Source organism: Mixophyes fleayi, chromosome 1 (genome assembly GCF_038048845.1).
Source record: "Mixophyes fleayi isolate aMixFle1 chromosome 1, aMixFle1.hap1, whole genome shotgun sequence".
In the NCBI taxonomy this organism is placed as follows: Eukaryota; Metazoa; Chordata; class Amphibia; order Anura; family Limnodynastidae; genus Mixophyes; species Mixophyes fleayi.
Window position 1 is genome coordinate 408,336,357 of NC_134402.1, and position 23,678 is coordinate 408,360,034.

A 23,678-nucleotide genomic window follows, 5' to 3' on the forward strand; every position below is an offset into this window, starting at 1 on the left:
TTATTTTGTGGAACTACAGGTTCCATCCAGCCGTGGGTGTCACTTGTGGTTCGCCAGGTGCCAACATGCTCTGGCTGCCATGGGTATGCTGGTGCTTGTAGTTATACAAGTAGCAGCATGCCCACACTATTTAGGGCAACCTGGCTGGCTGGGACTTGTAGTTCCATAATCAAAATGGCGTCTGTTTGCTTTTTTACCACTTTATCGCCATTATTACCCTACACCCACCGCCCAGGGGTGTAGGAAGATCCCTAGTGCTATCACTAGGGCTGGGTGTTCCTAGAGGGGGGCCTGCTCATTTTTTTCGGCGGACCCCACTCCTTAGCGAATCCAGCCCAGTGCTGTACAGCCTGGGGTTGGTTAGTCATTATAGCAGGGGAACCCCTGCCGCATGTCCCCCTGCTATAGTGCCTCCAACCCCGGCTGGTTTGCCTAGTGCTGGTTCTGTGAAAATAGGGGGGACCCCACGCAACATTTTTCCCCGATTTTCACGGAACCAGCAGTAGGCTGGCAGCACTAGGGTTAAGACTAAATAGAGGGGGGACCTCACACTTTTTTTTTTTTTTTTAAATCACTGCAAGAACCTCAGAGCACTTTTAAATTTCCTGCACCCCAGCTCAGTGCAGTGAATAAATTAACTGACGTCACTGAGGGGGCGGGAAGTTTAAACGTGCTCTGTAACACAGCTCTGGCACCGCTCGGAGAGATTAATAAACTGTGAAATGAGGGCATTGCCAGGACTAATACTAGTATAGTGTGCCCCCCCTCAGCCCCAAAAACACCAACCAGCCCTCCTGTTCCCAATAAAGATAGCTAAATTCTTCTGCTTACAGAAGAAAATTTCTTAGCGAGAGGGTCAGTCAGCCATATTTATACTCTCAAGTGAAGCCACTTTGAGTAAATCCAGCACACACCTCTATCTGACATGTGCAACTTTATGAAATCCCCTATCTTTAAAATGGGCCATATTTTACCAAATTGTAAAAAAACTGTAACTTTGTCAAACTTGTGAACCTTCAAAGGCACTCCTCAGCTCTAATAGCTTTCTAACAAAACTTACCGCATGTCTTTAAATGCCCTGTACACCGAGTTACGCTCTCCCAAAAAACCCAGAAGAACTGCGACTTTTGCAAAACAGGAAGTGGGGAAAAACTTCGAGATTTTGAACTTTAGATTATTCCTAAGTTGTCATTTTTTATTCTTTTTTTGGCATGCGGCACCTGTGGACAGCTCTCTATTCGCATGCTAAATTTCAGCTTAATAGCTTTAATACTTTTTAAAATGTAGACCCTCAAACACCATGCCCCCCTCTCACAGATTTCCAATGGCAGAATGTTGTTTTTTAGATGTAACCTTAATATAAGGGCACGACTGTGCTCTTATAATAAGGAAGATGTGCACTTACACCAATGCACTTAAACTTTTGTAGTCCTGACAGTGTTGAGGATTCTCTTCAACAATTTTTATTGTATTCGTTATATGGTATATATTATATGCACTAATGGTTTTTTTCCTTTTTTTAGTGTATGTAACAGATGGATATAGTGATATTAGTTGCTGTAATTTCAGCAGTAATCTAGGGCATGGAGATGTGAGAGAAATAATAACCATTAACAGCTCGTCACATAAGGCTCTTTTCTGATATATTTTCTTTAACAGTGCATTTGAGTAGTATCAGGGCAACATTTTTATTATCAATCTTCATCTCCTGCTCATCCTTTATGTTCGCAGTTTTGACGACGGTGAAAACAGGACAATCTGTAGCCAGTCAAAGTACTAAAATGGTTACAGCGCCATCGAGTGCTTCAGTAGGTGAGTGTGCTGATCTTGTGGGAAGCTATGAACTGTTCATACATATGATTAGTAAGTCGGGATAGCACTGCATGCAGTGTCTTCAAAATGCCATGGAGAGGGGAATGGAGAACAAACTTGCTTTGACATTTTCTGCAAATTGAAATTTTGCAGAACAACAGGAAGTTTAGCGGAAATTAGACGTTATGGCTGCACAATCTTCAAGTCCCCCTCTTGCTTCAACATTCTGCAGAATGCCCATTTTGCACTGTATTTGTAAATTCAAAAAGATCAATAATAATATTTGGTAGGTTTACACTTTAAACATATCATCTAGAGATGCTCACTGACCCCCGTGAAGTGGTTTTGGTTTTGGACCTGGATTAGCTGCGCGTTTTGGTTTTGGTTTTGTTTTTGTCAAAACCACCCTTGTGTGTTTTGGTTTTGGTTTTGGATCTGTATTTTTTTAGACAAATTGCTAAAATATGCTAAAATCACATCATTTTGCTCTTTTTTTGATCCTACATTATTATTATTAACCTCACTAACACACATTTAAAGTCATTTGCAGTCAATTTTGACCACCTCAAAAGTCACAATATTATTTTCATACACTTTCAAACAAAGATTGCAGCACTTCTTGCCAGTGATAAGAAAAAGGTCATTGTCATGCCTGGGACTAAGACCAAAAATCCACCTCTTAATTGTGGAATTATTTTTACACAAATCCTGACAACAGTTGTCTAGCCATTTGTAGCGTTTGTAAAGCCACACTCAGTAGAGGTAGGCACCTTAACCATCTAGGATCCTCATCCATTTTACGGCATTTAAAGCAAGTTCATGGGAAGCTGTTGGGAAAATCAGAAACTTATGTTAAAAAATAACAAGCAGTCCAGCATCAGCTATCTCCCTTCTCTCATCTAGATCCCAGCACCTGCAATCTACACCCACAACACCATCCTCATCAATATCCCCACAAATGATGGGAGTTAGTACTGCATACAAGTTGCTAAGGCTAGATGACTCCTCCACTAGCCATGATTCCGCTGAAGAATTATTGAGCGTTAGTCCCGCTGCTGCTGCTACTGGGGGTCGATCTTCAACCCAGAAGAATACTACTAGTAGTTTACAACAATTGACTGTTAAACAATCCTTTGCTAGAGGAAGAAAGTAAGAAAGCTGTCACCCAGTCGCAAAGTGGATCACAGACGCCATGGGGACTATGCTAGTATTAGATCTCCGTCCAATGTCCACTATTAATGCAGCTGGTTTTAGACAGTTACTTGAGGTCTTCTGTCCCTATTACCAAATTCCATCACAACACCATTTTTCTAGAAAAGCTATTCCTCACCTCTACCAGAAAGTTCATAAAAATGTAATTATTGGGCTACAAAATACCATTCTACCCACTGTACACTTAACCACAGATATGGGGACAAGCGGAACTGGGCAAACTAAAGATTATATGACTGTGACAGCACACTGGGTTGGTGATTCGCCTTCACCAGCAGGAACAGCAGCAGCATGTACCCAAGTACGTCACATTTTTCAGAAGTAGGCTATTCTGTGTATCAGCGGCTTCACTAAGAGGCATACAGCTGACAATCTGTTCCAAAAAGTAAGGGATGTCATTGCAATATTGCTAGTCCTGCTTGGACTCTCCTGAGTATATGTTATTTTTGATAACGCCATCAATATTGTTAGAGCATTACAGCGGGGGGAATTCCATCACATTTCCTGCTTTGCTCACACTATCAACTTGGTATTACAGAACGTTTTAAAAAATGACAATGAGATGCAGGAGATGCTGTCTGTGTCCTGAAAAATTTAGGGTCATTTTCGGGATTCTGCAACAACATGTAGGAGAATGCAGCAGCTGCAAGAAGACTAGAATTTGAGGGGAATGTACTTTAGTCCAGCGAAGTAGTCACCTGTGAAGAGAGTGCAGACACGGTTAGCTTGAGTCAAGTGATTGCCTTAATTATACATTTTGAGAAGCAGCTAGAGAAATTGAAGGATGAAATTAAACTAAGCATATCCGCTAACTATATTGTGGCGGTTCCCAAAGTGTGCGCTCCCAGGGGCGCCGCGGCGCTGTCACAGGGGTGCCGCGAGCCAGCCATAGGAAGAAACAAAGAGCACATAAACTTACCAATCCGCGTGGCGCCGGGACCCAGCAGACTTCTCTCTCCTGCAGCTGTCACTGACGTCGATATTCAGTGACAGCTGCGGGAAAGAGGAGTCTGCTGGGTCCCGGCGCCGCGCGGATTGGTAAGTTTATGTGCTCTTTGTTTCTTCCTATGGCTGGCTCGCGGTAGAGGAGTGAGAGGGAGTGTGACAGCGGGGCAGACATCGGGGCAGACAGCGGGGCAGACAGCGGGGCAGACAGAGGGTAGACAGCGGGGCAGACAGAGGGCAGACAACGGGGCAGAGGAGTGTGACAGCGGGGCAGAGGAGTGTGACAGCGGGGCAGACAAAGGGGCAGACAGAGGGGCAGAGGAGTGTGACAGAGGAGCAGAGGAGTGTGACAGCGGGCTAGACAGCGGGGCAGAGGAGTGTGACAATGGGGCAGACAGAGGGGCAGAGGAGTGTGACAGAGGGGCAGAGGAGTGTGACAGTGGGGCAGACAGAGGGGCAGAGGAGTGTGACAGCGGGGCAGACAGCGGCCAGACAGCGGGGCAGAGGAGTGTGACAGAGGGGCAGAGGAGTGTGACAGAGGGGCAAACAGAGGGCGAGGAGTGTGACAGAGGGGCAGACAGAGGGGCAGAGGGGTGTGACAGCGGGGCAGACAGCGGCCAGACAGCGGGGCAGAGGAGTGTAACAGAGGGGCAGAGGAGTGTGACAGCGGGGCAGACAGAGGGGCAGAGGAGTGTGACAGCGGGGCAGACAGAGGGGCAGAGGAGTGTGACAGTGGGGCAGAGGAGTGTGACAGCGGGGCAGACAGCGGCCAGACAGAGGGGCAGAGGAGTGTGACAGAGGGGCAGAGGAGTGTGACAGCGGGGCAGACAGGGGCAGAGGAGTGTGACAGCGGGGCAGACAGAGGGGCAGAGGAGTGTGACAGCGGGACAGACAGCGGCCAGACAGCGGGGCAGAGGAGTGTGACGGAGGGGCAGAGGAGTGTGACAGCGGGGCAGACAGCAGGGCAGACAGAGGGGCAGAGGAGTGTGACAGCACGGCAGAGGAGGGGGACATCGTGAGAGGGGCAGTGAAGGGGGACACAGTGTGAGAGGGGCAGTGGAGGGGGACACAGTGTGAGAGGGGCAGTGGAGGGGGACATCGTGAGATGGGCAGTGGAGGGGGACACAGCGGGAGAGGGGCAGTGGAGGGGGACACAGTGTGAGAGGGGCAGTGGAGGGGGACACAGCGTGACATAGGGCAGAGGGGGGGACAGAGTGACAGAGAGCAGTGGAGGGGGCAGAGTGCAGAGGAGGGGACAGTGTGACAGAGGGCAGAGGGAGGGGACAGCGTGACAGAGAGCAGAGGAGGGGGGACAGCGTGACAGAGCAGAGGTGGGGGGACAGCGTGACAGAGGGCAGAAGGGGCAGTGTGAGAGAGGGCAGTGTGTCTGGATGCAGAGGGGGCAGTGTGTCTGGATGCAGAGGGGGCAGAGTGCCTGAGGGCAGAGTGTCTGGATGCAGAGGGGGCATTTTTACATACAACTAAATAAGTATTTCTGTCCTGACCTAAATACTTATTACATTTTTTTGACCCAACTACTTCTAAAACAGGACTGCTCAATAATTATTTTGGAGGGGTGCCTTGAAAAAATTTGGAGACTCTAAGGGTGCCGCGAACTGCAAAAGTTTGGGAACCACTGCTATATTGTAATTGTAGATCTAGAACTTAATTTGCTTCGCCAGGATCCAAGAGCTATCAACATCTTGTAATGACGTCTCCTCCTTCAGTTTCTCTGGCAACTGCTTCTTGGAAAAAACTTAGCTTTCCCAAGACACCCAGTGGAGATGCAAATGAGTCAGCACAACATTTTGACATTTGCTCTGCTGTAAAAGAATTGCCCAAAAATCGTGACAGCTCTGCCATAAAATGAACTCCAAATTCCATGAGAAAGGCCATTATCGGAAATTACATCAAAGTACACAGACTTCTGTGATGGTGGATTCCAGCGTGGATGAATTAGTATTGTTTGAGGAAGAGGTACACAATGATGAGGGTGAATATGAGGACAGTGTACATTGCAGGTGCTGAAATATAGCTAAGAGAAGGGAGCTACCTGATGCTGGTATGCCTGGTAATATTTTGGATAGATTGGTATCGTGGCAATTTTATGTTTTTCTACAGTAAACTTTCACCTTTTCTATAGAGGTTTTTTTTCTTTAAAAAAGTAAAGGCTTTTTATTTACATTTTTGTTTCCCTGACTTAAAAACACTCTGCACTTGAACATAGGCTTTAACACATGAGGTAGAGGGATTAGTATCATCATGACTGAGACTGGAGAGTGACAACAACAATGTCACCCCTCCTGTTTCTGTATGAGCTATGGCACAAAACAATGTCACTGGAGACTTTGAAGAACACTGACAGCCCTATTATTACAATTTCTGTTTCAGCACTGAACCCTGTCACCTTTCCTGTTTCTGAGTGAGCTATGGTACAGTAAAATGTAACTGCAGATTTAGACCAAGCCAGACAGCCCTATACTTTCTATTTCAGCAATGACTCTTAGCAATGGAATTTGTCTGCAAATTCAGAAGACAAGCCTGCTAGCCCTCCTATTTGTATTTCAGCAATGACTTTTAGCAATGGAGCACTCCTCTTTGTCTGTTACCTATATAACGCAGTAGAATTTACCTGCAAATTCAGAAGACAAGCCTGCTAGCCCTCTTATTTGTATTTCAGCAATGACTCTTAGCAATGGAGCACTCCTCTTTGTCTGTTACCTATGTAACAATTCTCTCAAATGGCGCTAGATCGCCTTTCGAGGGCGGTATTTATAGATTCCAAAACTCCCGAGATCTGAGATCCGACGACGTCACGATGACGTTTTGCCTCGTTTTGGAATACGAAAAAGCGGCTCGGTACTCGGATCACCTAAGTTCGGGTGTGTTCGGTTTCCTAGGAACCGAGCTTGAGCATCTCTAATATTAACGCTGATTCTCTCATGAACAGCTTTACAGACACAGTAAATCAATATTATACCTGCAGAATAATTGCACCAGCGACCACCAACGCTTTAACCAAAGTTCTCCCAGCAACACTGACATTACAGTAAAGATATGTGTGTTGTGAAATTAGGAATTTATAGAGATGTGTGTAACTACATGACATTGGCACATTATTTTCACTTCTGTTGTGTACTTGCATAAATATTAATCACAAAATTTAAAATATACCTCTAAATGTAGTACATAGATGGGTCCGAAGCAAAGATATGAAGGTCACCATCAACATGTAAACTTGCACCTTGCGTATGGACATGTAAAAGATATGCCTCCTAAAAGCCGCATCTAAAGCAAAAATGACTCATTGATGAGGGGTGTGCTTACATGTGCCTGCATTCACCTCTCCAGGAGCAAGGGTCCACAAGTACAAGATATATGTAACTCTAATTATATAAGGAAGATGTGCACTTACACCAATGCACTTAAACTTTTGTAGTCCTGAGAGTGTTGATTATTCTCTACAACAATTTTTATTGTATTTGTTATATGGTATATATTAATACTAATACTAATATTTTTTTCCTTTTTTTAGTGTATTTAACAGATGGATATAGTGATATTAGTTGCTGTAATTTCAGCAGTAATCTAGGAAATGGAGTAGTGAGAGAAATAATAACCATTAACAGCTCTTCACATAAAGCTCTTTTCTAATACATTTTCTTTAACAGTGCATTTGAGTAGTATCAGGGCAACTTTTTATTATCAATCTTCATCTCCTGCTCATCCTTTATGTTCGCAGTTTTGACGACGGTGGGATCAGGACAATCTGTAGCCGGTCAAAGTACTAAAATGGTTACAGAGCCATCGAGTGCTTCAGTAGGTGAGTGTGCTGATCTTGTGGGAAGCTGTGAACTGTTCATATGTAGGATAGCGCTGCATACGGTGCTGGCAATATGCTGTGGAGAGGGGAATGGAGAACAAACCTGCTTTGACACTTTCTGCAAATTGAAATTTTGCAGCACAACAGGAAGTTTAGCGGAAATGAGACATTATGGCTGCCAGTGCCGTAACTAGACATTTTAGTGCCCTTGGCGAGACAGGGCACTGACGCCCCGCATCAAAGTGGGAGTGACAATCGACGAGTGAGTGTGGTCAACCACCTGTGTGCGCGTGCTCAGTGTGTGTAACTGTAGTTTCTGAAAAATTACTTACCATAAGATGTCCAGGACAGCACAGCATAGCTTCAGTGCATAGGAATTATCTGGATCCTGGAATGTTGCGGGCCCTATTTTGAAAAAAAAATTGGTGCATGAAGTTTAGAAAACTAATAATTGGCCCCAACATTAAAATAATAGTATTCCTATTTAATAAATAAACCTATTTTCCTCCCTCCAAACAGCCCCAGCAATAAATTAAATAGCATTTATGTTTAATTAATATAAGTAATATATTTCCCACAACCATCCCCGGAATTAAATAATTCATATTCACATTTAATAAATAGCCCTCCTCACCAAACTCATCCCCACAGTTAAATAATAGCCCCAAACCACCCCAGCGTTAAATTAAAGGTGCCGTCACCTCACCTTAAATTAATAGACCACCACTATTAAATTAAAAAGCCCCAGCAATAAATTACATTGACCCATCAGCACCCCACAAATAAAATAGTACCCATTAATTACCCCCCACCTAAACGTCACCATTAAATTAATAGCCTACCTCCCACCCATGTACTAAGACACCTTACCTCCCTACCCTCATATCACACATTATATTAGTACACCCCCCTTCCCTCACACATTATGGCAGCATACCCCCCCTTCACTCATAGCAGCATGCAGCACCCCCCTCCATAATAGCAGCATGCATCCCCCCCTCCATCATAGCAGCACACATCCCCCTCTCCATAATAAACTTGCACCTTGCATATAGGCATATAAAAGATATGCCACCAAAAAGCTGCATCTTAAGAAAAAAATTACTCATCTGTAAGGGGCGTGCTTAGGTTGCATGTGCATGCATCCACCTGTCTGGGCACAAGGGTATATGTGTATCTATAAATATAAGAGGAAGTTGTGCGTATGCATTTTTATTGTGACAAATGTTACTCAAAACACAATGTTACAGTATGCCTATACAGTTAAACTTTAAATGAAGCCCCATTTTCTTGTAGTCCTGACAGTGTTGGGCATTCTCCTCAACAATTTGCATTATATTCACTAACGTTTCTTCTTTTTTAGTACACTTAACAGATTGATTTAGTGAAATTAGTTACTGTAATTTTAAAAGTAATCTTGGATATATAGATGTGAGAGAAATAATAACCATTAATAGTTCTTTGCATAAGACTTTTTCCATGATTTTTCTTTCAGCATTGCATTTGACTATTATTATTATTATCTTTGATTTATAAGGAGCCACAAAAGGCCTGCAGCGCCGTACATGACACAAACAGACAGCAATGATCCATAACACATTACATAATGCATAGTACATAAAAAACAAAATAAAAAGACCAGGCATAGTGAGTAAACAAAAAATACACAGATAACATGGTAAAGCAGATCAAATTATGTAGTGGACAGCGAGTGAGAGTATTGGTAATGCCCAAAGTGAAGTAGACCTGACGTCAAGAAAACAAGGCTATGGAAGTAGGCCTAAGAAAAATAAGCCCGCGCTCGATATATCCCACATTATATATGGTACCAGCTGCTTGCCAATAAGCCCGCGCTCTGTATATCCCATATTGTATGTGGTACCAGCTGCGTGGAAATATAAATGTCCATATATGTATGCAAAACTAAAAAGACAGTTGTCAGCGCTTATCCTTTAAACTGCATATCTGTGTGTGTCTAGCAAAATGAAAACATGAGGTATTAGTTCATATTTTGATCAAAAGATTTAAGCCTGCATCCCAACATCAAGGGCACCTCATTGTATGCAGCTCCTACACTGACCTATATTCTTTAAACACCATCAAAATGCAGTTAAAATCTGATGCACTCACCTCCCAGGTATAGGGGTTTACATCTAGCAAGGACTGGCTTGTGAGCCACACCCAAATGTGCCTTAAATAGGCTTAATGGACAGCTGCTATGACAAAAAGGCAATATTTTGAAACAAAACTAAAGAAAAATAAGCCCGCGTTCGGTATATCCCACATTATATATGGTACGAGCTACTTGGCAATAAGCCCGCGCTCTGTATATCCCATATTGTATGTGGTACCAGCTGCGTGGAAATATAAATGCCCATATATGTATGCAAAACAAAAAAGACAGTTGTCAGTGCTTATCCTTTAAACTGCTGTGTGTGTCTAGCAAAATGAAAACATGAGGTAATCTTTTAATCAAAATATGAACTAATACCTCATGTTTTTATTTTGCTAGACACACACAGATATGGAAGCAGGCCTGTAGTTCCAGAGGGTGATGAAATAGTAGTGTGAGAACACAAGGAAAGAGGGCCCTGCTCGTGAGAGCTTACATCCTAAAGGGTGAGAGTAGAGGCTAATCTCATAGGCCATAGGAGATCATTCCCCAGCTGGGGACCAGCCCGGTCGAAGTCCTGGAGGCCAGTGGGAAGAGGCAATTAGTCAAGCAGTGAGTTGATGGTCATGGGCAGAGCAAAGGGGGCTGCAAGGAGTGTGGGTAGAGATAAGGTTGAATTTTACCACAAGCCGCGGCTCCACTGCTGGCTGTTTCGGCTCGCCTCTCTCGCTGCTCGGGCGTCCCGGCCGTCACCATGATGACCGGGGCGTGACTTCAGCCCTTTTCATCCCGGTTGCCTAGGCAACAACCTGGACGCTTGTTTCTCCCTGCCGCCGCGTCCGGCCAACTGTCAAATAGCCGGGTGCGCACACAGGTCTGTACAACTCAGTCTCCTTGGCTGATTGGAGGGTGTTTCATTAGCCACGTGGGCTGATTTGGATTGGTTCTTCGTGTATGACGCATGGCTTGCTTCTGGACTTTGTTGGATTGCCTGTGACTCTGACCTCTGCCTGTTTTACGGATACTTTGTGTTCTGCCGGCCTGACCCTTGCCTGGAATTCACTCTGCTGCCTGTTGTTGCCCCTCTGACCTCAGCCTGTTTCTTGACTCTGCTGCCTTCTACCATCAGGCCCTCGCCTACGCTGCAGTAATATTATAAACTAGTTAAGACCTGGGGGCATCTGAGTACCTATGAGTGGGTACAGCTCTACAGGATAGGCTGCAGCTATAGGTGAAGACCTTTTACTGCTTGCAGAAGACCTCTCCTGCCAGGACTCATCTGATCCCATGCAGCTAGGAGCCTATCGCCTATCTTCAGAAAAAAGATTTAGGCAATGCACTTTGGGGCTCTGTCTGTACTGTGGGAATAAGTGTCACATTCTGCGTACATGCCCCAACAAGGCGGGAAATGATCTGGCCTAGGTGTAAAGGAAGAGGTACGCATAGGTCTCCAAATGGTCTCTTCTAAAAATTTGGTCCTCATCCGCGCTCGAATTTCTTATGGAAACAAGTCCGTTTCAGTTTCCACTTTTCTGGAGAGGGGTGCAGCAGGTAATTTTCTTGATGTGGATTGAATGGTAGACCTTTGACTGGAGGCAGAATCTCCTCCCAAACTCCACCGTTGCAACTTATGGTGGGAGCCCTCCATTCCAAAGTTCTTTCATTCTTCCTAATCCCCTGTTCTTTTGTGCCCTTGATGTTAGGGTATCCTTGGCTCCAACTCTACAACCCTCAAATTGACTGGAGTAGTGGGGAGATCTTGCGATGGGGCACGGCCTGTTCATCGACCCTGCATGACCCTACCTCTCCGGGTTGTCCAGCCTTGTTCCGAAATACTTCCTTCACCCTATTGGGAGTTCCAGGATGTGTTCTCTAAGAAGGAAGCAGATTTTCTCCCTCCTCATCGAGACTATGATTGTTCCATTGAGCTCATTCCCGGTTTCTATGCTCCCCAAGGGGACATTATATGCCCTATCCATTCCTGAGACAAAGGTTATGGAGAAATATTTGGAGAAGAACCTATGAAAGGGATTCATCAGACCATCTAAATCACCAGTAGGAGCTAGTTTCTTTTTTGTATCTAAAAAGGACAGAAGCCTTTAGACCATGTATTGACTACTGGGGCCTGTACAGAATTACAGTAAAAAATACCTACCCGTTGCCTGTCATCTCTGTGCTTTTTAATCAGCTTAAGCAGGCCACGATTTTCTCCAAGATGGATTTGAGATACCACTTGGTTCAGATCAGAAAGGGGGATGAGTGGAAGACGGCTTTCAACACCCACTCGGGCCATTACGAATATCTGGTCATGTCTTTCAGCCTATGTAATGCCCCCGCCGTGTTTCAAGATTGAATTAACAATGTTCTGCGAGACTGTCTGGGAAAATTCGTTGTGGTCTACCTTGATGATATCTTGATCTATTCCAAATCACTGTAACTGCATCGAATGCACGTCAGGGAGATTCTCCTCTCATCTCTTCGCCAAATTGGAGAAATGTGAGTTTGAGGTTAGCCTGGTCACGTTCTTAGGATATGTCATCTCCCCTTGTGGCTTTTCTATGGATCCCAGCAAAGTCCAGGCAGTTCTTGATTAGATACGGCCTACGTCACTTTTGCCCTCTTCGTCCCGGTTACCTAGGCAACAACTGGGACGCTTTTTTCTCCCTGCGCGCGGCCAGCTGTCAAACAGCTGGGCGCGCGCAGGTCTGTACAGCTCAGCCTCTTTGGCTGATTGGGGGGGCGTTCTATTAGCCACTTGGGCTGATTAGTCTGCTGGACACTCTGCATTTGTTTGGGCCACATCTCTATTTAAGGCAGTGAGGACTGAACCTCACTGCCGGTTATAGTTCTCTGCTTCTGGTTGCTGCTCTGCTCCTGTCTCCTGCTCCTGTGCTATTTTGGATTGGTTTTTCGTGTATGACGCATGGCTTGCTTCTGGACTTTGTTGGATTGCCTGTGACCTTGACCTCTGCCTGTTTTCTGGATACGTTGCTTTCTGCCGGCCCTGACCCTTGCCTGAAATTCACTCTGCTGCCTGCTGTTACCCGTCTGACCTCGGCCTGTTTCTGGACTCCGCTTCCTTCTACCATCAGGCCCTCGCCTGCGCTGCAGTAATATTATAAACTTGTACTACTCTGAGTTAAGACCTGGGGGCATCTGAGTACCTGTCAGCGCGTACAGCTATACAGGAAAGGGCTGCTATAGGTGAAGACCTCTCCTGCCTGTTCTACAAGTTTATGATATATTCTGTCAGCCCTAACAGATATGTGGTGAGGTGGGGGGAATTGGTTGAGAGCTTTGTAGGTGAGGGTAAAGAGTTGAAATTTAATTCTGTAGGCTATGTGGGAGCCAGTGTAGTGACGGGCGGAGGGACACAGCAGAGATAGAGTGGCAACAGAGAAATTGAGAGATAACTGTAGTGTATCTATGGAAAGGGTAAGTTGTCATTGAAATGAGTGAACCATTGTTTCCATATCTTGCAGAATGACCTTGAGGAGTTTTTTCAGTCAAGAGAAATTCCATTTTCTTTTTAATTAGGAGGGAAAGGAGGGAGATTTTCATTCAACCACCAGTAACTGCTGAAATAACAAGCCTTATAAGTTTGTTCTGGTGCTGAGTGGCAGTAGAATAGAAAAGAGAGTAAAGAGTTTGGGTAGAAATGTAACTATTTATTTATTTATGTGATAATGAAAATAAAGTTTTCACTGGTAGTTCAAAAACCATTTAATTTTGGTCACTCCCACCAATATGTAGGAAAAAGTACCAGCAATAAAAATAATTCCTTAATTTTGACATGTATTGAACTGGTAACCAGGTTGTTCCAGATATCTAACCAGTCCTCCCCAACCAAGATTTCATTAACATCAGTCTCACAAGGAGTTTCATGTGGAAATTTGGCTGTTACGTTTGGGGAGGTCAAATCGACATATATATATATATACTGGCGATAAGATGAGAAGAGGCATGTCTGTGACATTAGAGGTCTGGCCACTGTAACGGCTAACAGTATTATCATGAGCTTGTAGAACAGTAGAAGAGTTCTTCACCTTTAGCAGCCGCCTTTTCCGTAGAGATGATTTTGCTCACTGGTACTTGGATGCCCCCAGGACTTACACTCAAAGTAGTACAAGCTTATGAACGTACTGCTGCCCGAGGTAGCGGGAGATGGTAAAAGCGGAGTAGGGGACGAGCCAAAGGTCTAGGGTCTGAAGCAGGATTCGTGGTCTGGTAAAGGCAAATAGTCAGGGCTGGCAGCAAACAAGGAGGTCCGGGTCACGAGCAGAGGTCAGGGCAACGTGCAATCAATCAAGGTCCAGATTCCAGGCAGAGGGTCAAAACACAAAAGTCAGTTCAAAGTTCAGCCACAACACAGATGCAGGTAAGCAGACAGGATCTGAGCGCTATAACCGGCAGGGGGGCTAAGCCCTCCCTGCCTTAAATATTCAGGCTGACCAATGAGGATACAGGCTCCCACCTGTACTAAATCAGTCCAGGAGGCTGAATATTGCCGGGTATGCTGTGCGCGCACCCGGCTGTTTGACAGCTGGCCGGGTGCGGTGGCAGCAGGGGGAATGCATCCCGGTTGTTGTCCAGGCAATGTCGATGGTTGGGACCCCGACACACAGGGGCAGAGAGTCGCGGCGCAGGGGAACCGCCGCGGCTCGTGACAGCCACAATTGTTTTTAAAGCTGATCCAAAAATATTATAATAAAAGTAATTTGCTGTGAGGATCGGGAATTTATTTTGAGTATCTGCATAGGATGGGAAGGACTCAGAGAAGGCTAAATAATTAAAAATTGTCTCTAGTAGACAACCAATTTTTGGTTGTTTATCTGTTGGAAACATCTACTCCCCCAAATATATTTCAAGGCAGAGGGTAAAGGAGCTAGAGAGAAATGCTATAGTCTAGCATTTCTAGATGCTAGTCTTAATGCTAAATGTATAGTCCAAGACATTTAATGATAATGATAGAACTGAAAGACTTCTGATGGAGGGGGATTCATTGGTGACCATAGGTGTGAACATAATAAGAGGAGAGGTACACATGTACTGATTCTATAGCTCACCAAACTCTGGAGCCTACAGAAGAGTACCATTGGACACACTGAGGAAGCTGTGAAGCCATGTAATATCTTTTAAAGTCTTTAGTACCCAAGCCCCCGCCCACAATTAGTCATTATAGAATGTGTAATTTTATCCCTGAGTATTTTTGTGCTGAAATTAAACTTATAGTAGAAAGTTTAAAGGAATGAAAGTCAGAGCCAGTATGGAAATAGAGTTTGGATAAGAGCAGTCTGGACACAATATCCAACTTGACTGTCCAAAGAAGACTTTTGCAGTTAAGGGGTCTGATTCATTAAGGATCTTAACTTAAGAAACTCCTTATTTAAGTCTCCTGGACAAAACCATGTTACAATGCAAGGGGGGGAAATTAGTATTCTGTTTTGCACATAAGTTAAATACTGACTGTTTTTTTCATGTAGCACACAAATACTTGATAGCTTATTTGTACACTGAAATTTAAAGTTGATATTTATGTGCTAACTCCAGAGAGCACATCTTAAGGGAAAATGACTTTTAAACTTGCATAGTGAGTTATTAAACAGTTGATAGGAAACTAATAACTTGATTATTTTATTAGTACTTTTTTCTCTTGCAAAATCGCAAATATCAAAGTAAACAACCACCCTGAATGTTTCCACTGAATATTTTATTATTACCTAAGCTATTGTTTTACTACGACCCATGTCGTTTATCAGTATGAACCTTGTTGTTGTAAAAAAACAACCTATGGATGTCAAGTACTTGCTCCTTGCAAAGCTGCCACGTGAATGGCAGGCAGGGTGCCATATCAATTACTTATCAGTGCAGTGCTGTATTGGCTTATAATGGTTTCTGACCTATGCAAGTGCAAGTGCAATTGCTAATGATTTTGTGCCTGTTGTATTTTGAAACGAGTACGACATAAAATATGCGTCCTTTTTTTTGTTGCACAACGTAATTATGCCTGCGCTTTTTGTGTAAATGTGTCCAACTCTAAATGAACCTCATGATCTATATTCGATGAACATCTAAAAACATATGCAATAGCATGAGTACAAGGCACAATAAATATGCAATATATGTTAGCAAAATATATAGCGATTTAGTTGAGCAAGTTAGTATATGAAGTAAATACTAACCAAATATCAAAGAAACTATCCTGCCTCTTTCTACTGAACATTTTGCTATTACCAGAGGTGGATTAAGGTTCTGTAGGACCCAGGCCACTTATGACAGGGGGTCCATATTGTGTGATATGGCTATAATTTTAGACAAATACACAGGTATAACTGTGTGCACTACTGTTAGGTGCACACAGGTCTGCCATTACAAGCAGTACAGTGTGAAGCGGGACATACCTCTCAACTGTCTTTGTAGTCGGACCAAATCCTGACTATGTGGGATAGTCACCCAAATTAGGGACTGCCCCACCAGATTCAGGACAGTTGGCAGATTGTCCTGCTCTCTCCTACCTGTTCTTGTCACTTTCATCACTTGCGGCTGCTGGTGTCTTAAGCTCAGTTGCTGCTTGTGTAGATCCTGGAATTTCGCGGCCCTATTTGAAAAAAGTCCCGAAACAGCCCATGGATTAAATCAACAGCACCCCCTTTAATAATTAGGACTCCCTCCCTGCAACCAGCCCTAAATATGAAATTAAATATAATTAATATAATTCACATTTAATAATAGAACTATTTTCCCCAACCAGCCCTGACATTTAATTAATAGAGTACACATTTAATATATAAACTTATTTCCCTCACCACCAAAAGCCTGGCAATAAATTGATAGCATTTACATGTAATAAATAAGCCCATTTCCCATTGCGGACATTAAATAATAAATATTTACATTTAATTAATAGCCCTTATTCTCTTCAAACTCAGACCCACATTAAATTAAACACCCCACCATTACTCCACAAATAAATTAATAGTACCCATTAATAGTATACATTAAATAATTAGCCCCCCCCATAATCCACCATTAAATTAATAACCCACCTTCTACCCACATTACAAAAGAATCTTTTCCTCACACGTCTGAGTTGTGTTGGGAGAGGCAGACTCTTCTGTTGGCCTCTCTTGCTGCCTGCACTTGGACAGCTCGTCCTCCTTCATGTCAAGTGACACATATAATTATCAAATTACCTTATTAAATGTATGTATATATTGGTTTTCCCTGTCAGTCTAGTCCGGCTAAGCACTAGCAGGCCTAGATTTGTGGCACGGCAATAGAGCTGGCATGAAGGTATATTAACATTTTTTACAATGCCCCGTTATGCATTTCCATATCAAGTAAGTATGTCCAGAGGAGGAGCACTAATGGAATGAGTGGCAGTAATTTTATAAATTTTTCATAATGCCCACTTTTAAAAATGCTACTTCCCTGGGGCAGGAAGAGAGGGTCCAAAATAAATAGAAAATCTTAGGTCTGAACACATCATACTTCTCTGTTCTCCATTTATATCCCCACATCCCACTCATCAATCCCCTTCTTCATCTTAATCCCCTATCCCCCTTGAGCACATTCTCTATCTTCCCTCACACTCCTCATTCCCCACCTACTTAGCATCCTCAACTCTCCTCTCATAAGCATGGTTTGCCTTCCTTGGTTGTCACTCTTGCAACTCCCCTCCCCCCATGTCCAAAATCCCCCCTCCAAATCCATAATCACCCCCATGTCCATAATCACCCCCCATGTCCATAATCACCCCTGCATGTCAGTACACACCCCCATGTCCATAATCACCCCATGTCCATAATCACCCCATGTCCATAATCACCCCCTTCATGTCAGTACTCACCCCCCCATGTCCATAATCACCCCTCCATGTCAGTACACACCCCCATGTCCATAATCACCCCATGTCCATAATCACCCCCCATGTCCATAATCACCCCCTCCATGTCAGTACTCACCCCCCATGTCCATAATCACCCCTCCATGTCAGTACACACCCCCATGTCCATAATCACCCCATGTCCATAATCACCCCCCCCCATGTCCATAATCACCCCTCCATGTCAGTACACACCCCCATGTCCATAATCACCCCCATGTCCATAATCACCCCCATGTCCATAATCACCCCCCCATGTCCATAATCACCCCCTCCATGTCAGTACTCACCCCCCATGTCCATAATCACCTCCTCCATGTCAGTACACACCCCCATGTCCATAATCAGCCCCTCCATGTCAGTACTCATCTCCCATGTCCATAATCACCCCCTCCATATCCATAATCACCCCCCATGTCCATAATCACACCCCCATGTCCATAATCACCCCCTCCATGTCAGTACTCACCCCCCATATCCATAATCACCCCCCCATGTCCATAATCACCCCTTCCATGTCAGTGCTCACCCCCTATGTCCATAATCACCCCCTCCATGCCCATAATTACCCCCTCTATGTCCATAATCACCCTCTCCATGTCAGTACTCACCCCCTATGTCCATAATCATCCTCTCCTCTGGCTGACACACACACTCTGCCATACACTCTGATACACACACACACACACACACACACACACACACACACACACAATCTTTACTTACCTTATGCCCAGGACGCAGTGCGGCTCCCTCTGCTCCTCTTCACACTGTCATCTTCATGGCAGCTACAGAAGCCCAGGAGGCAAAAAAAAAAATCAAAAGCATTCACGCGCGTATAGTGCTGAATAAGCACCTAAATGTGGGACCCTGTGCTACCCGCTGTATACCAACATTTGGAGGCAGCAAAAGAGCCATACAGAATCTGGCTTGCAGAGTGGGAGTCTGAGAGATGGGGACCGGTGCATGTGCCCCCTGGTGCCTCTCCCCTTAATCCATCTCTGACTATTATCCAAGCTATTATTTTTCCCAATTCTAGTTTTAAAAATAACACAGGTACTGTTTGAGTATTGTTTCTGTTGTTTGCATTAATATTTATTTGTCCATTATTTGTAGACCCGAATAACTTACAGCTATCAGCTACTGGGCTAAACAATGGAGGAACATCTCAAAATACAAGTCAAAACAATCCAGTTAATGTCGTACTTTGTCTCTCCAGTCAGTCATTGGTCCAGTTTATACAATCAATGGACATTGTGGTGGTCATTGTGTCTCTGCCTCTCAATGTAATGGCAATCACAATATTCTTGTTCAAGATGAAAGTCAGAAAGCCGGCAGTGGTGTACATGCTGAACTTGGCAGCTGCTAATGTGCTCTTTGTTATTCTGCTGCTTTTCAACATTGTTGATCTGTTCTCTGGGAACATCTGGTTCATTGGAGATGGAATGTGTCATTTCTGCACAGCTGCTTTTTACTGCAAGATGTTCTGCTCTGTCCTGCTCTTGACTGGTATGAGTGTAGACAAGTTCCTGGCTGTGGTTTATCCAACGCAGTATACTTCATGGCGCACAATTAGACGAGCCTGGCTGCTCTGTCTCTTCATCTGGATAATAGCGATAATTATCAATGTGCCGCTTCTCAGAAGAGAACAAACTAAATACATTCCCATTTTAAACATCACAACTTGTTATGATGTGATGGCATTTAAAGAGTTTCTCAGTTTTTTCATTTACTATTTTTCCACTTTTACCTTAGTTTTCTTTTTATTGCCTCTAATCATTACAATTGTGTGCTACACTAGAACCATCCTAAGGCTGAGCTCAACAGAAATGGAAAGCGCATATGAGAGGCCTCAAGCAGTGTCTCTGACTGTGATTGTACTTTTTGTATTTGTACTTTGTTTTGGACCAACCAACCTACTGTTTTTAATTAATTTCATATTTTTTTATACAGAATCTGACAATACTTTGTATACTGCCTATATTGTTTGCACCTCGATTAGCAGCATCAGTTGCTTTATTGATCCTCTTATCTTTTTGTGTGCATCCTCACACGGTCAGAAATATATATCCAAATTGCTGTGTTGTAAAACACCAGACAGAACATATAACACAAGAACCCCAGACAAAGCTCCAAGCACAACAACACCGGACAAGGCTCCAAGCACAACAACACCGGACAAGGCGCCATGCACAACAACTCCAGACAAGGCGCCAAGCACAACAACACCAGACAAGGCGCCAAGCACAACAACACCAGACAAGGCGCCACGCACAACAACTCCAGACAAGTCGCCAAGCACAACAACACCAGACAAGGTGCCAAGCACAACAACATCGGACGATGAGTTTTGGACAAGACTGTGACCTGCTTGAAACTTACCCAGTAGCTCCACCTCTCCATTTTCTGCAAGCGTGGTTAGGGTCTTCTTAAGCATTTGCATTGTTTTTCTGCTCCTTATTTTTACCATTTACCTATTGAATTCTTGTTACTGACCTCTACTTGCCTTTGACTGCCGATTCATGAAGCCTGCTACTGGCCTCTATTATTGTCCTTTATTCTGCATGCTGATTATGTTCTGTCATAATTTGCTGGCTTTTGACCTGGCTTGCATGACTATGTTTTTGCCTCATGTTGTCTTTTAGGTTGATTAATACTGATTGGCAACTATAATTCCGTGCAAGGCAACTGAGTTCTGGAGTGCACATTTGGCTTTATGTAAAGGCAACTGATAAAAGGTGAAGACCACAACTACCCTGGGTATAGTTGCTAATCTACTGGTGACACTAACATACATTAAAAAGGCTCAACAAATATATGGGATTGGAGGGCCACGATCAGACTTCTACCCATAGAGAAGGCCACAGGGTAGAGAAACTCCATATTGACTAGAGGTTTTTTTTTTCAAATGCGACTTTGTAGACCCACTTAGCACTTATTTAAATACAATTCCTTATTATGTTAATACCTTAGATTGAGGGCTTGTAAATGACCTATTCAGAATAAATCAATTTGTCATATCTGCTAACGTGTATGGTTTTACAGCGGCAATAGCGAGAGTCCAGACCCAAAGATCCACTTAAAAATAAATATTTATATTTAAATTCTTTTAGAAATTTTTGTCCACAAATGAACATAAAAATAAACCTCTTTTAATCTGATGCATTAAAAATGACAATATTCATCATTACACGCCTACTTAATATGGTTAGTTTTTTTACTTTAAATACTTTAATACAATAAGTGTAACACGGTAACAAGGTAATACACACAGATATTAAAATTGACATCCAATATACATGTAGAGCCTGATTCATGAAGGCATAGATACTGAATGCAACAATGCCCAAAAATCGGTTCTGCGCACTCCCAATTGCACGATAATAACGCACACACACATTTACACGAACACATACACTTAATTCATATTAAAAATAATTCCAACACATAATTATTTATAATGTAATGTAGCAGAGTTTATGGCTAAAGGTTCAGGATACAGGAAACATATCATGTTTGGTGTCATTCTAATCCCCTATTTATCCTCAGACGTCCGGTTCAATCACCTAAAGGATCGCACCTTGCTTATGCAATATATGGTTTATAGGGAATAAATGATCAGAATGGTTTTGTGTTTGTAATGGAAATAGACCAGTTTGAACCAGCTTTCGATGGGAAGATTAATATGCATCTTTTGGAGAACTGACCCCTACCCTCGGAGGGCATTGTTTGAATTGGCCAATGACCTGCATTACACTGGACTGTCCTGAAGCCTGAACCTATGGAATCATCTGTATTGTTTTCACTGTATCACTAACTGTATATAAGTAGGGGCTCTGGGTCCAACAGACAGTCTTCTGACCACAGACTTCAGGATTGAATGACTGTAAGCTGGATTCAGGGCGCCTGCGTATGTAATCGGCTGTATTTATATTATTAAATTATTATTCTGTTGCTTGTGCTAATAAATCGCATTGTGAGTTGGAACCACACAAATTGCAGCAGACAATGTTTCTTAGTAAGCGATAAAATAACTTTAATAATAATTAATGTCACCAGTTAATAATAAAGGCATAAAACAATAAGAGTTTCTCCCAATGAAATACATTTTGTTAGGATGTTCTTAATGTTTGTTGAACATAAAATACATTTGTACAGTTGCTTCTGTTTGCAAGCACATGTTAGAGCATGCATCACTAGTTTAGACTAGCCCTGTATCTGGAGCAAGAGATATGACAGAAAAACAAGTAACTTTGCGATGCCCAGAGCTTGAGTCAGGCATGGCTGCATGCGCTTGAGTTTGGCATGCCATTACTGTAAATTAACTAATGCAAAACACCCCTTCCCCGCCCTGGTCACTCCCTGAAATTGCTAAAAAGAGGGTACCACTGCACTAGGTATCGCTATTCCAGTATCATAATATAATTATAAAGGTTGAAATAATTTACTAGATGGTGCACTACTACACAAATAGCTAATATTGAAGCATGAAGAGGATAGAAAGAAATTGTGTATTGGAAGGCACTCAGCGATCTTCTTGTTAAAGATGAAAAATCTAATTCTTTATTGATATACTTTAAAATATTAATATACTCCTCCTAATTAAATAGCGAAATATTTAAGTGACTAAAGTGAATTAAAATAGCAAAATTAATTGCTATGCCCTGCTACTTGGTATCAATATATATATATAAGGATAATCAGTGTATAATAATCACTCCTATAGTGAATATATATAACTACCTAAGATACCACTCCAACTAAGAATGTGTGGTATGTGTACTATAGTAACCTTGATTGAAACCAATGGTCATATGATTTTAATTGACACAATTTCTAAGGTAGTGAGCTTATATGTTGACTAAGACCTCTGATAATTGTTTGACTGTAAGGAGCGCTTCATTATCCCATTCATCCTTTATAATGACTACATTTCTCGATACTGGGACATCTTGATATAATGAGTATTCCATATAAATATACCCCATGTGCAATCACATCAATATACATGCATATTTATATAAGCCCACAAAAGATTGAGCATTAGTGTATAGTGATAAGTAGTATTACTAGGGCTTAAAAGAAACTCTGGTTAGTAATTATTTAGTTATATAGTCTAGCAATCTTTTATCCCTGTAATCTGCTTAGATAGTTACTGAGCTGCTATCAATCAGGCACCTGATATGTCTGTAGCTCTCCTACTAATATCGGTAGTGCTGTTGTGCAGTCATACACGCACACACTGTGGTATACTTCTATCAATCAGGCACCTGATGTGTCTGTTGATTCTCCTACTGAATATCGGTAGTGCCGTTTTGCAGCCATACACACACACACACACACACACACACACACACACACACACATTTAAGCTATTAAATGACCCATACACGGGTGGGTGATAGCTTGGTTACTAATTATTAATAAAGGTAGCAAGGAGTGAATGATTACAGTAGCAGTGTAAACGCCAACGCGCGTTTCGCTACATGCTTTTTCAAGGCAACCAGAAATGAGGAAGATTGAGAGTATTTATGCAGCTGTTCACGCCCACTGATCTGACGTGTCACATTACAATAGGCGGAGACTCCGTGTCTCATGATTCCTATGATTGATGGTTAAGGTAGCCTATCCTATTAATAGAATTAATGTTTAGCCATTCCCAGTGGTTGAAGATTGGTGGATCTATATTCCCCGTTATCAGCATGTAAATAAACAGTATGTGAGTACTGAATTGAAGTTTCTTGAACTGTATCAGTTTATTTAGAATCCTACAACATTCTAAATAAGGAAATAATTCTCCGTATAATATGGTAAGTATATGATGATAATTGATCCTTTAACATAAAGATCCTGTAAGGATTAAAATTAAAATGTATTATACATTTGTG

At 42.9% G+C, this 23,678-nt stretch overlaps 1 protein-coding gene across 1 annotated transcript; it reads left to right on the forward strand.

Annotated features, from left to right (window-relative positions):
• Window positions 1-1,735: 1,735 nt before the first annotated feature.
• On the forward strand, window positions 1,736-21,772 carry LOC142109305 (proteinase-activated receptor 1-like). The gene is made up of 3 exons (XM_075193439.1): window positions 1,736-1,812; window positions 7,712-7,792; window positions 18,907-21,772. Exons 1-3 carry the CDS (start codon window positions 1,782-1,784, stop codon window positions 20,154-20,156), a joined length of 1,362 nt encoding a protein of 453 aa, XP_075049540.1. The 5' UTR covers window positions 1,736-1,781; the 3' UTR covers window positions 20,157-21,772.
• The last annotated feature ends 1,906 nt before the right edge of the window (window positions 21,773-23,678 follow it).

Coding starts and splice junctions, on each gene's coding strand:
- LOC142109305 (XM_075193439.1), top strand. CDS start 1,782: ATGGTTACAGCGCCATCGAGTGCTTCAGTAG. Junction 1,813..7,711: donor GCCATCGAGTGCTTCAGTAG/GTGAGTGTGCTG, acceptor TTATGTTCGCAG/TTTTGACGACGGTGGGATCA. Junction 7,793..18,906: donor GCCATCGAGTGCTTCAGTAG/GTGAGTGTGCTG, acceptor CATTATTTGTAG/ACCCGAATAACTTACAGCTA.